The 13648-nt window shown below is 57.0% G+C and overlaps 1 protein-coding gene across 28 annotated transcripts in view; it reads left to right on the forward strand.

Moving 5' to 3' along the window:
- LDLRAD4 (low density lipoprotein receptor class A domain containing 4) overlaps positions 1–10386 on the forward strand; it is a 386138-nt gene extending 375752 nt beyond the window's left edge. For all 28 annotated transcript variants that reach the window (XM_072757836.1, XM_025997595.2, XM_072757844.1 and 25 more), the window contains 2 exons: positions 7477–7536; positions 8838–10386. In XM_072757836.1, coding sequence (XP_072613937.1) covers positions 7477–7536; positions 8838–9365 — 588 coding nt within the window. In that variant the 3' untranslated portion in view covers positions 9366–10386. The remainder of the gene's footprint in view (positions 1–7476; positions 7537–8837) is intronic.
- Positions 10387–13648: the final 3262 nt, after the last annotated feature.

Consider the following 13648-nt stretch of genomic DNA (forward strand, 5'->3'; position numbering starts at 1 on the left):
AGGAATCAAGGGGAAAGTGCTGGAGAAAACAGTCACGGACACCCAAGGTCCCGCCTTCGTATCTAAGCTGTTACTGCCATCTAGGGTGGAAAGACAGCAATACTAAAGCATTTGAGTGGTGGAGAGGCTGTAGGAAGAAGGAAGAAATGAGAGAAAATCTGTTTTGCCAGATGATGAAGGTGTTGCTGAATATCCAAGATGAGTTTTACCTGTGCTTTGAAGTTCTCACCCTGAGATGGGCAGAAAATAGATTTCCAGAAGTTTGATGTTATATAATACATTCATTCCCTGGGAGGAACCCTTGGGTAGAAGACAAAATATCCAAAGCCAGCCTTCCTTTACCGTGAACTGGTTGTCCCCTCCTGCCCACCTCCCTCCCATCTAACATGAGGGATCATCGGTTCTGATCAGAGACCTTCAGATTGGTTTTGATCCTGAAGAACAGCAGAAAATCACATCTTAGATCATAATCCACAATACTCATTTACACAACTAAGAAGTTTCGCAAAATAATACAATGTACACAGTCATTATCAGTTCTTTGGAATGCTGGTTGTGACCCACTTAAATCGATTTTCCAGTTGTCTAAGGGGCTGCAACTCACAGTTTGAAAAACACAGTATTGGGTTTTTACAGTCTTGCAGAGAGCTTGTTGTTTGCAATCCCCAAATCTGATTCCTGTGGTTCTCTGTATGTGGAAAGGAGAGTTTAACTGAGAAGATTCGGGGCCTGGGAGTGGCCTTGCCTGTGACCATGGTGCACATGGATGCGAGGCAGCAGGCTTCAGCTGCAGGTCACAGCACAGGCCCCAGTGAGTCACGGTCACATGTTACTCTCTTTTAATGCTATAAATGTTGTATCCTTTGGATGGAGAAAGATCCAAGATACATAAATTAGAAAGATTATAAGAGAGTACGATGAACAAGTTGAAATGGACAGATTCCTAGAAACACACCCAATGAAGATTGACTCATGAAGAAATAGAAAATCTGAATGGATCTGTAGTAGTAGTAGGGAGATTGAATCAATCTTCAAAAAAACCCACAGCAAAGAAAATAACCTAGACCAGATGCCTTCATTGTGAATTCTACCAAACATTTAAAGAAGAATTAATCCAGTCCTCCTCAAACTCTTCCAAAAAATTTGAAGAAGAGGAAGAGGGAAGGAACAGTTTCTAACTCCTTCTGTGAGGCCAGCGTTCCTCTCAAGTAAAAGAAAACCAACATCCTTTATGAATATCATTTAAAAATCCTCAACAGAGTACTAGCCAACTGAATTTGGTGACATACTAAGAGGATTATACGCTGTGACCAAATGGGGCTTATTTCTCTCATGCAAGGACGGTTCCATGTAGGAAAGTCAATCTACTCTTCATTAATAGAATGCAGAGGAAAAGCTAAATGATCATCTCACTGATGCAGAGAAAGTACTTGAAGTTTTTCAGTTCTTTTTCATGATTAAAAACATTCAACAAACTAGAATAGAAGGAAATTACCCCAACATATAAAGGCTGTTTATGAAATGCCCGTGGCTAACATACTCAGTGGTGAAGGATATGTGCTTTTACCATTTCTATTTCAACATAGGATTTTTTTTAAAGATTTTATTTATTTATTCATGATAGACACACAGAGAGAGAGAGAGAGAAGCAGAGACACAGGCAGAGGGAGAAGCAGGCTCCATGCAGGGAGCCTGATGTGGGATTTGATCCTGAGACTCCAGGATCATGCCCTGGGCCAAAGGCAGGCACCAAACTGCTGAGCCACCCAGGGATCCCTTAACATAGGATTTACTGGAAGTTTTGGCCAGAGCAACTCAGCAAGAAAGAGAAATAAAAGGTATTCCAACTAGAAAGGAAAAATTAAAATTATCTCTGTTTAGAGATGATACGAACTTACATACAGAAAACCTTAAAGATTAAAGATTAAACACACAAAAAGATAAAAGATTCCAACACACAAAAAACTGCTAGCTAGATCTAAGAAACAGATTGATCAAAGTTGCAGGATACAAAAATCAATATGCAAAAATCAGTTGCATATTTTTACTCTAATGGTGAACAACCTGAAAAGGAAATGAAGGAATCAGTTCAATTTACAAGTAGCATCAAAAAGAATAAAATACTTAGGGAGAAATTTAACTGAGAAGGTGAAAAATTTGTACACTGAAAACCATACAACGTTACTGAAAGAATTTAGACACAAGTAAATGGAAAGATATTTGTGTTCATGGATTGGAAGACTGGATATTCTTAAAATGGCAGTACTACCCAAAGCAATCTACGGATTCAGTGTAATTCCTATGAAAATCCCAATGATGGTTTTTGTTTTTTTGGTTTTTTTTTTTTTTTTTTTTTTTTTTTGCAGAAAAAGAGAAGTCTATCCTAAGATGCATATGGCAGCTCCAAGGAGATAGTGCCCCGCCCCCCAGCCAAAATAATATTGAAAAGGAATAACACAGTTGGAAGTCTCACACTTCTTGATTTCACAACTTACTACAAATCCTGCTACAGTAACAAAACAGTGGGGTGCCGGATAAAGACATATAGTTCCGTGGAATAGAATGGAGGGCCCAGCAATAAAGTCTCATATATGTGGTCAAGTGGCTTTTGACAAGAATGCCAAGACCTTTCAAGGAGAAAGGCCTCATCTAATGCCATACACCAGAAAATGAACCCACATGGTCCCAAAACCTAAGTGTAAGAGCTAAAGCTATAATCTCTTAAAGATAACAATGGGGGCAAACTTCATAAAAGTGGGCTTGGCAATGATTTCTTGGATATGACACCAAAAGCACAGGCAACAAAAGGAAAAAAAATTGATAAATTAGAATTCAAAAATCAAGAAGTTGTTTATCAAAGGATGCTCTCCAAAGAGTGAAAAGGCAACTCCCAGAATGGGAGAAAATATTTGCAAATCATATATCTGTAAGGAATTAATATCTAGAATAGATACAGAACTTCTACAATTCAATAACAAGATAATAGACAACCCAGTTTAAAAATAAGCCAAGGACTTGAATAGACGCTTAACTGGAGAAGATACACAAATGCCCGATAAGCACATAAGAGCAGCTCAGTATCACCAATTGTGATGGTTAATTTTGTGCGTTGACTTGACTAAGCAATGCCAAGATAAGTAATAGAACGATATTTTTGGATGTGTCTGTGAGAGTAATTCTGGAAGAGATGAACATTTGACTCAGTTGACTGAGAAAAGAAAATCTGCCCTCCCGAGTGTGAGCGGGCATCGTACAATCCCAGGAGGGCCCGAGTAGAACAAAAAGGTGGAGGAAGGGTAAATCCACTCTTCTTCTTGAGCTGGGGGGGGTACATCTTCTGCCCTTGGACATCCGAACTGCTGGTTCTTGGGGCCCTTGGACATCCGAACTGCTGGTTTTTGGGACTCTGACACTTCTATTGGGGTGTGCTTGCACACACCACACACACACCCCACCAGCTTCTCAATCAGACTCAGATGGAATTATAGCACCAGCTTTCCTCGTTCTCTGTCTTGCACAGGGAAGACTGTGGGACTTCTCTGTCTCCATGACCATTTAAGCCAACTCGTATAATAAATATTCCCTTTTTTATATATACAATATGATATATATTAAATTATATATATATAAAGTATACACATATATTGTGCGTGTATATATATAGCAGTGTTTCCTGTTGTGTTTTGTTTCTGTGGAAATGCTTGGCTCAATACACTGATCCTATGCAAATCAAAACCAAACAGACACCACATCACAACCACTGGGATAGCTGTTATTTAAAAACAAAAAACAGAAAAAAACAAAACAAAACAAAAAACCAAAAACAAAACAAAACAAAAAAACAGGAAATAACAAGTGTTGTTGAAGATGTGAAGAAATTGGCACCCTGTGCATTGCTGATGGGAATGTGAAATGGTCCTGCTGCTAGGTCTCCTATGTATGGTCTCCAGTATGGTTGGTTGATTCCTCAAAAAATTAACCATAGAATTACCATATGATCCAGCTATTCCACTTGTGGTTTTATACCCAAAATAACAAAAAAACAAAGATTCAAAGAGATATTTGTAAACCTCTGTTTTTTGCAGCATTATTCACAATCGCCAAAAGGTGGAAACAACCAAAATATCCATCGATGGATGAATGAGCAAACCAAATGCGACCTGTGTCTACAATGGAAATTAGCCTTAATGAGGAAGGAAATACGGACACATGCGACAACATGGACGAACCTTAGAGATATCATGCTAAGTGAAAAAAGGATGTATTGTATCTCTGCAAAAGGACAAATGTGTGATTCCAGTTATCAGAGGTACCTAGGAGAGTCAGATTCATAGAGACGGAGAGAACGGTGGTCACCCGGGGGTCAGGGGAGGAAGGAGTGGGAATTTAGGGTTCAGTGAGGACAGCATTTCAGCTTGAGAAGATGAAAGGGTCCTGGAGATGGATGGTTGTGACCGTTTCACAACAACGTGAATGTGCTTAATGCCATCGAACACACTTTTAAATTATGAGGATGGTGAAAGTTCTACTCTACACATCCTACTACTCTACACACGTTCTATACTATACACATTCTAATAATAAAAAAAAAGAGAAGTTGGTATTGATTTCCCACTCACCACCCGCCCCATTAACTGTACCAAATGGTCAGATTTAAAGGTGAAATGCAGTCATCGTGCGTGTTCCAGGTCTGCAGAGAACACACCTCGATTTTGGCATCATAAAGACAATCATTTAAAAGATAGGTGGTAATTTTTGTCTTTAATGCAGATGTGTTAGCGTCATGCAGGTTCAACATAACAGGGGATGGTGCTCATGGGTAGTTGGGAAAGAGGAAAATCCGGAGCGAGCTCTCAGGGGTAGAAGGGTCCTCAAGCTGGCGAGATTCAGATCCTGGTCCCTGTGCCTTGATGATCCGTCAGCCCCCCAGGGTGCTCCAGGGGGCTTGGGGTCCTCGCGTGTAGGGCCGCGCTGACGGGCGCTCTCACAGGGGAGGCCTGTCCTCTGCCTGCTTCCGCAGCCCAGGCTCTGCAGAGCAGCCTCTGCTCACGTCGGGGCCCCTGGCTGTCTCCTCGGTGGCCACTGGTGTCAGCGGGGCTGGCGACAGCAGGGCAGGGTCGTCGTGCCGCCGTGGGCCCTCCGTGTAGTGCCCAGGGGCTGAATAGGGGGAAGCATGGAGGACAACCCGCTCGGAGGGCCCCAGGTGCCACTCTTAGGAATCGGCCCGACCTTAGGAGAAAGGTCCTGAGGAAATCTGGGAGAAGTGAGCCGGCCTCAGCTTTGCCCACGCTCCCAGTCTTGCCACTCCCCATGCGCCCTCGGTGACAGGTGGCAGCTGCAGGTGGTCAGCAGGGCCTCACACACCGAGAGGCTGGTCCCACGCGCACGCCGGACACTCATGGCACATCGTGCGTCAGCTGTGCTCGCTAACACATTTTTTTTTTTTTTTTGGAAAAAGACAAAATGCCACCTTTGGAGTAATCTTGTAAAGAAAACAAGGCAATTTCAGTGAGCTCATCTTTTAGAAGAGATGACTGGAGACCTCCTGGCCTCGGTGTGTGTCGCGGCGGCCACCACGGCCCGGGCCCGAGCACTGAGCCGCCCGCCGCCACAGGGCCACAGCGGCCTCCTGGGGCCTTGCCTGTGGGCGAGCCCCGGGCCACACGCTGTGTCCTGGCCGCGTCTTACTGACCGGTCATCACATAGTCGGTCACCGCCGTTGTTTCGGTGCCCTTGTCGCAGGCGGGAAACGAGCACAGAAGAGGCGCTGGACGAGGCCCCGCGCAAGCAGACGGCAGCCCAGGGACCCAGGGCCCTCCTGTGAGCTCCCCGGGGCAGGTGTCAACCGGGTCCCGTGTCGCCCGCTCGCTCTAACGTGCGCCCAAGTCACCGGTACCAAGAGTACGTAGGGCGAGAGCGATCTGAGAGTGACTTACCGTGAAACAGTGAGCTGGAATCCACGCACAGTGAGCCCGAGTGACGGCGTGCTGAGCCCGCTCCAGAGGGTCTCCTGGGCCAGGCCTCCTGGGGCGGCCTCCTGGGCTGGGCCTCCTGGGGCGGGAGCCTGTCACTCGAGCAGACCCCAGTTCCCTCAGCCCCGCCACGCAGGAGGCTGACCCGGCCGAAGCAGCTGTGCCCGTTGCCTTGGGTGCAGGGACCCGAGCCCGCGTCAGGAAGCAGGCTGTCCTTGCACGATGAGACGATGGCCAGAGCCTCTGTCCTTTCGGGGGCGGCCTCGTGCACTTCGGGAGACCTGCCAGCCGCCCAGGGGCCCTCACGCTGTGCCCTGGTGCGGGTCCCCGGGGCCGTGGTGGCCGCATGCAGGGCCCCGCCTGTCCCGGCGAGGGGTGCGCTGGGCCGGCTCCCCCAGACGCCGCGCCGGGCTGCCCCGCCACCCGAGACCCGGCCCCACGGCCTCTGAGGTGGTTGGCCCTGCCCGGGGCTTGGCCGCTGGTCCCACAGGCCCTGGGTATCTTAGGAGCGCGGGGCTGCTTACCCCGCGGGCATCCCGGGGCACTTTGAGGCTGAGGCTTGGTGGTGGCACAGGGACCTCTGCGCTCGCTGGGCGTCCATCCGGGGACAGGCGCCCCGCACCCCTGCACCCCCGCACCCCTGCACCCCCGCACATCTCTGCACCCTGCACCCCTGCACCCACCCCGTGCTCCTGCTCCCTACCGTAGCCACAGGCCATAGACGCCGGCGGGTGGCCCACATATGGGTCCAGGACAGATGCCTACTGCGGTGCCAGCAGCCCGCGGAGTCAGAGATGACCGTTCACTACGTCGACGGTCCCCTTGTCACCTCATCGCTCTGGCTCAGCATTTCTGAAAAACATTAAACAATTAGACGTCAAGTGACATCTGTCCTGTGAATACACAGACTAAAGTCATCAGAAGGCAGGTGGAGGCGTCTGTGCCTCCGGCAGTTCAGCCTTGATGGGGAGCTGGGCCGTGGGGCTGTGGGGTGCCCCCCCTGTGCTGCCGCTGCCCGTCTGCCCTGTGGCCCACAAGGCTGTGTCTGCACTGGGCCCGTGGGGAGGGGGATGGGGGGGTGGCCTCGAGCCTGGGGGGGGCACCTGGATGCTGCCCTGAGCCGGACGGAGGGGGACCGGGGGGTGGCCTCCAGCCTGGGGGTGGAGGGGGTGCACCTGGATGCTGACCTGACCACGGGCAGAGGGGGACCAGGGGTGGCCTCAAGCCTCAGAGAGGGGGGCACCTGGACGCTGACCCAAGCTGGGGCGGAGGGCGCTGCCCCTGTGCGGCTGTGCGCCAGGAAGATGTTGGATTTTACACCTGCTCCGCGCTGCGGCCGAAGCTCCAGCGAGTCGGGTCCCGGTCCTCGTTGGGGTGGTGGAAGGCCCAGTGGCGCGTCCCTCCCCGTGGCAGGTGGGCCTGCTGCTGCTGCGACCAACGCAACCTGTTGACTTTGGTGCTGCTGCCTGAAGCTAATGACTCTCGTGATGTTTTGTCCCTCCAGTGCCAGGAAGGGCGCCTGTGGCCGTCAGACAGCTCCGGGCCTCGGCCATTGGCCTCAGAGGTGAGGAGGGGGTGACAAGGAAGGGGATGACAGGATGAGGAGGGGATAGGGGGTGAGGAGGGGGGTGAGGAGGTGAGGAGGGGGCAAGGGGTGAGGAGGGGGAGGTGAGGAGGGGGCAGGGGGCAAGGAGGGGAGTGAGGAGGGAGCAGGGGGTGAGGAGGGGGTGAGAAGGAGGAGGTGAGGAGGGGGCAGGGGGTGAGGTGAGGGGGAGGTGGGAGGGCAGGGGGTGAGGAGGGGGCAGGGGTGAAGGGGTGAGGAGAAGATGGAGGGGGTGAAGAGGGGGCAGGGGCTGAGGAGGAGGTGAGGGGGTGAAGGGGGGCAGGGGATGAAGAGGTGGGGGGCACCAGGGTAGCAGAACTGGTGAGGGGCTTGCGGGGCCACAGTGGGATCACGAGATAACCCCCCCCCACCCCGGGAAGGACCAGGAAGGTTGGGAGGATCCCCCGGAGTGTCCCCGGGGCACCCGTGCTCATCTGCAGCCCCTTGGGGACCCCAGGCTGGGAGTCCCTGACCTGCACACGACCCTCCAGCTGCCTATCGGGGGGGCCTGGCTGATGGGGTGCAGTTTGGGGACACATCTCCATGGCTCACACGAGGCCTGAAATAACACAGCCCTTTACCCGTGAGCCAAACACACAGGTGAGAGGAGGCAGAAGACCACGTGGCCGTGGCCGTCCCTGTAGACGCAGTCGGGTGGTGGAGGCGGGAGGGCCACGGACCCAGGAGCTGCCACAGCTGTTGGGCGAGTGGATGCGGGATCGCAGCCACTCGGGCCCACGCGTGTCCCCGGTCGGTCACTGGAAGTGGCTGCAGGAACTCGTATGCAGAGTGAAGCGGCTGGAAAGGCCTAGAGACCAGAGAGAAGGGAAGTCCCTTGTGGTTCTGGGTAACCGAGAGCACGAAGCTCCTGTGAATGATCCATAAGCGGCCCCAGTTCTTGCACCTGCTGCAGGCCGCGCTGCGTGGGTAAAGCTGTGCAGCCTGGGGCGGGGGAGGGGGCGGTCCCCGCTGGCGAGGGGCTGGACGAGGGGCGCCCAGACGCACCAGGTGCCAGTGTGGCAGCAGCTCCTGCGACCGGGTTTCCAGCTGGCCTGGGGCCTGTGGCCTGTGCGCCCCGGGGTCACCGCAGTGGGTGGGTGGGGGCCGCAGTGGTGACCAAGCCGCTGTTTGCTTTTTGGAATGCTCTTTTCCTGTTGCTCCTGCTCTGTTTGGAGAGCATTGGCACTGCTGCGTGCAGGGCATGTGTGGACACCTGGCCCACGTCACCTCCGCGGCTGCAGCCCGTGCCCCTTCCCTTGCAGGTCATGTACGCCCCGAGGGCCAGGGACAGGTTCGCGGCCCCCACCTTCCTCCCTAGGGACCGCTTCAGCCGCTTCCAGCCCACCTACCCCTACGTGCAGCACGACATCGACCTCCCCCCCACCATCTCGCTGTCCGACGGGGAGGAGCCGCCGCCCTACCAGGGGCCCTGCGCCCTGCAGCTCAGGGACCCCGAACAGCAGCGGGAGCTCAACCGCGAGTCGGTGAGGGCCCCGCCCAACCGAACCATATTCGACAGCGACCTGCTGGACGTTGCCGCCTGCAGCGCGGGCCCGTGTCCGCCCAGCAGCCACTCGGGCATCAGCGCCAGCACCTGCAGCAGCCACGGCCGGATGGAGGGGCCGCCGCCCGCCTACAGCGAGGTGATGGGCCGGCCCCCAGGTGCTGCCCTCCTCCGGCCCCAGCACAGCACGCTCAGGGGTGGTGGCCCAGTGGCCCCGCAGGACAGCGTGGGGGGCCCGGCGCTGCCCGCCCAGGCCAAGGACAGGAAGCCTGGGAACCTCGCGTGAGCCACCGGCCTGCGCCCAGGAGGAAGCACCCAGGCGGCTGCCGCCCCACCTGGGCCGCCCGGGTCACCTGTTCCGGGAAGGAAAACCCAACGTGTGGCGGAGCTCTTTGCTTCGGGCTCCTTTAGGGGACCTGCGTGGACTGGGCGGAAACCCTACAAACTGCCATCGGGTCCAACCAGCATCAGCATCTGGGGACAGGTGCAAGGATGGGCCTGGCCCTGGTGGTGGGAGGGGGCTCGGGAACACCGTGCGCAGGGTGCTCGGAGGGTATCATGAAACAAGACCCACAGAGGTGTTTGATCTATTTAATTATGAAAGGAGACTTTGCAGAGAAAGGGCCAGAGTGGCCTGTTTTATAATTAATTGATAAAGAAGGATGCATTATTATATATTGTCATGGGGAAGCATCGGCCAGTTTGCTTTTTCTCCCAAGGTGTGGAACTTTTTTATTTTGTTTTAAAAATATGATTCAGAATTCCTGTTTTGTGTGCCAAGGTATAAAGTGAAGAAGTTAGATGAATGCAAGGAGTCAATCTGTATCGTGATGACGTGTGTTTAAAAGTTGCACTACCTAAATGTTTCTGAGGGGACTGCTGTGCGCGCGGTTCCGTGTGTCGTCTTCTCACCTGTGGATTGCTGCTCAGCCCGGGAATACCTGGAATCCCCGTAGTCACCAGGGAGGACGTTGGGGGATGTAGCCTAACAAGGCCGGCTTGTGCCAATCAAGGGAGGCAGGACTGCTGCAAGGGTCTGCAGGGGTGAGGGGTCTGGAGACGGGGATGGAGAGGGGGATGGGAGACAGTCCAGCACTCTGACCCGCTGTCACTGGGCCAGTCTCAGCCCGGCTGCACGTTCTTCTGAATCCGAACCCCACACCTGCATCCACGTAGCGCCCGCGTTAGGCAGCGCTGCCCGGCCTCCAGCAGTGCAGTGTCTTCAGTGATTCAGACTTTTTTCACTGTAGCATGAAATATACTCAGATATACACATTATTTTATGCAATAAATTGTCTAAAATGCAAGGTGGTTATTTTCAATACTGTTGAAATACGTGATTGCAGCGCACTCCGTTTTCCCTGTCCTCCCCTGGGCGGCAGGTGGCTCAGCGCAGGCCTGCACAGCTGGCTGGCCGGGGCTCGGCGGCTCGGCGGCTCGGCGGCTCGGCGGCTGGGGCTGGAGGCTCGGCGGCCAGGGCTCGGGGGCTCGGAGGCTCGGAGGCTCGGCGGCGGCCCCGTGCGCCCCCGGCCACCCCCCCCCCCCCGCCCCCGGCCCGGGAGCTGGGTCCTGCTGCGACGCGCTGCCAGCCCGAGGTCGGTTCCAGGCCGGGCAGGGCGGGCCGCGGCTGGCGCCGTCGGGGGGCTGTTCCCCCGCGTGGGAACGGGCCGCGGCTCCGGCCTCTGCAGCCTTGGGGCCAAGTGGGCCCCGCGCATCCGGTCCGTGCGCGTCCCGGGGGTACCCGGGGAGGGGCCCCTTCCTGCGGGGTCTCGGACAGCAGGCGGCTGCTGTGGGTTTGTTCGGGCATCAGGATGTCCACGGGGCACCTCCGGTGCACACGCAGCCTCCGCAGAGGGAGAAGGTGGGCAGCGGCTGCCACCGGGCCTCAGGCTGCTACAGGTGCAGGTGCAGGGGTGCGGGCCCCCCACTGGGCTCGGCTCAGCCAGCCTCGGAGAGGCTGGGCCCCTCGTCCGGAGGGGACCCCGCGGGTGGGGGTGTCCAGCCAGGCGCCAGGGGTTAGCTGCGTCAGCGTGGGGACCTCAGGAGCAGCTCCCACCGGCCGCCCCCGCAGCTGCAGCTCAGAGCGGCTCGGCCCGTCCCACCTGCCGCCAGGTGAGCTGCGTCTGGAAGCGGGGCCCCCCTACTCACGCTGCGGGCCTGCGGGCGCCCGGGCGGCTCCGCGTGGGTCCGTGGCCTCGGGAGGATGCTGAGCTCCCCTGGACGCCTTGGTCCGCCCCCCGGGGCGGCGTCACGGTGACAGGGACACGGGCCGAGGCTGCAGCGGGTCCCCCGGGAACATCCGCGCCGTGTGCAGCCGCGGGCCCGGGACGGCGGAGGACGGCGGCGGGTGGGGCGGCTGCTGCGTGGGCCTCCGCTCCCCGCCGCCCCAGCGCCTGCGCCACGAGCCCAGCCGAGGCCCGCCCCCGCCCGCCGGACTCCCGGGCCTTGCGCCCCGTGGAAGGTGCCCCTGCGGGTGCGGCCCAGAGGCCCCCGAGTCCCCGCTGAGGCCGCTCGCCTGGGCCAGGGGCTGCCGCCCGCCCCCGCGGAGGCCCCTCCACCCGCCCAGGGGCCGAGCGCCGACCTGGGTATGTGGGACACGTGTGTGTGCGGGGTGTGCGGGGCGCCTGTGTGTGCGGGCACGTGTGCGGGGGGCCGTATGTACGGGCTGTGTGTGTGCGGGGCTCTTGCGTGTGCGAGGCGTGGGTGCAGGGTGCGTGTGCGTGCAGGGCGCGTGTGTATGGGGGCGCGCGTGTATACAAGGTGTGTGTCTGTGCAGGGTGTGTCTGCATGTTGCTGTGTTTGTGCGTGTTGCGTGTGTTTATGCAGGGTGCATGTGCAGGGTGCATGTGTGTACAAGGTGCATGTGCCGGGCGCGTGTGTGTGCGGGGAGCATTGTGTGCAGGGCGCACGTGTACAGGGTGTGTGTCTGTGCAGGGTGTGTCTGCATGTTGCCTGTGTTTGTGCGTGTTGCGTGTGTTTATGCAGGGTGCATGTGCAGGGTGCATGTGTGTACAAGGTGCATGTGCCGGGCGCGTGTGTGTGCGAGGAGCATTGTGTGCGGGGCGCGCGTGTACAGGGTGTGTGTCTGTGCAGGGTGTGTCTGCATGTTGCTGTGTTTGTGCGTGTTGCGTGTGTTTATGCAGGGTGCATGTGCAGGGTGCATGTGTGTACAAGGTGCATGTGCCGGGCGCGTGTGTGTGCGGGGCGCGCGTGTACAGGGTGTGTGTGTGCGGGGCGTGTCTGTACAGGGCGCGTGTGCGGGGCACGCACCCACGTGCCTCCCCAGGGAGCCGCGCCTGCCTGGCTTCGAAGCCCGCAGGTGTCCCGCCCACCGCCCAGACCCAGGGCCCGGCGCTCGCCCCCAGCCTTGCGCCTCGCCCAGGACGGTGCCGTGTCGGGTGTGGGTCCTGCGTCCGGATGTGCGAGGTGCTGTGGGACTCGTTCGCCCCGTGCGTGAGCTGCCGAGGCGGGGACGCGGTGTAGACACGCACCTGAAGGGCCGCGGCGGCGTCCTGGGAGGAAGCTCGCGGTGGACGGTGCGGCCGAGGGGGCGCCGGTTCTCCCGCTGAGCCCCGAGACCCGCCGAGCGCACACGCGGACCAGCGGCTGCTACGCCGGTGCAGAGCACTTGCGACTTGCACCTTCGCCGTGAGACCCTTTGAATAAAGAATCTACAGGAATTCCGCGGCGCTTTGGTTGCACCAGATGCTCCTGGTTCTCGCCTTCGGGGGCGCTCGGTTGCGGCTGCGTGGGGGAGAGGTTCTGCGCGGAGCTTCATGGAAAGCGAGTGTCTCACGTTGTAGAACAACGAACCTGTGAAAAGTGCGTATTTTGTTACGATTGCAGGAGGTCTAAGCCAAGCCCTTGGCCTGCGGGGGGCCCATCCAGTGGGGGTGTCCGTCCAGTGCAGGGGGGCCTCCAGTGGGGGGGCCTTCAGTGGGGGGCCTCCAGTGGGGGGGCCTTCAGTGGGGGGCCTCCACTGGGGGGGGCATCCAGTGCAGGGGTCTATCCAAGGCGAGGGAGGGCCTCCAGTGGGGGGGCCCTCGAGGCATCTGGGCTCTGGTTCCTCTGGGCCTTTTCTAAGACCGTGGGAAGCTGCGCAGCCAGTGGGTTGAGAGCCGCGGAATGTCAGGAAGACAAGTCCCCTTGGAGACCCACCTCGGCCAGACTGTCGGTTCAGGTTGTCACCACAGAGACTCGGCCACCAGCTCGGGTGAAGACCCCTCGAGGGCTCGTGCCGCTGACCCTGCAACCCCGCCAAGCTGCAGCCGCCCTCAGGGAGCGAGTCCCGCAGCGGCCACACCTGTCACGCAGCATCTGTCCCCCAGCCTGACCCGGGCGCCGGGGCCCCTGCACAGACCTTTGAAGGTTCTGATACCGAAAGGAGAAAAAGAAAGGCCCCCGACGCCTCACGGAACCACTGCTGACCTGGGTGCCGTGCGACCTGGATCGTCGCCCCGGACTGTGTTTCTGCCTCAGTCCGTCCCCAGAGGACGGTGACTCTGATGGACTGACCACTTGTTTTCTGTTTGCTCGGTGGCACATTTCATCTGAGTCACAGGAGAGGCC

This window comes from Vulpes vulpes, chromosome 5, assembly GCF_048418805.1.
Source record: "Vulpes vulpes isolate BD-2025 chromosome 5, VulVul3, whole genome shotgun sequence".
Classification (NCBI taxonomy): Eukaryota; Metazoa; Chordata; class Mammalia; order Carnivora; family Canidae; genus Vulpes; species Vulpes vulpes.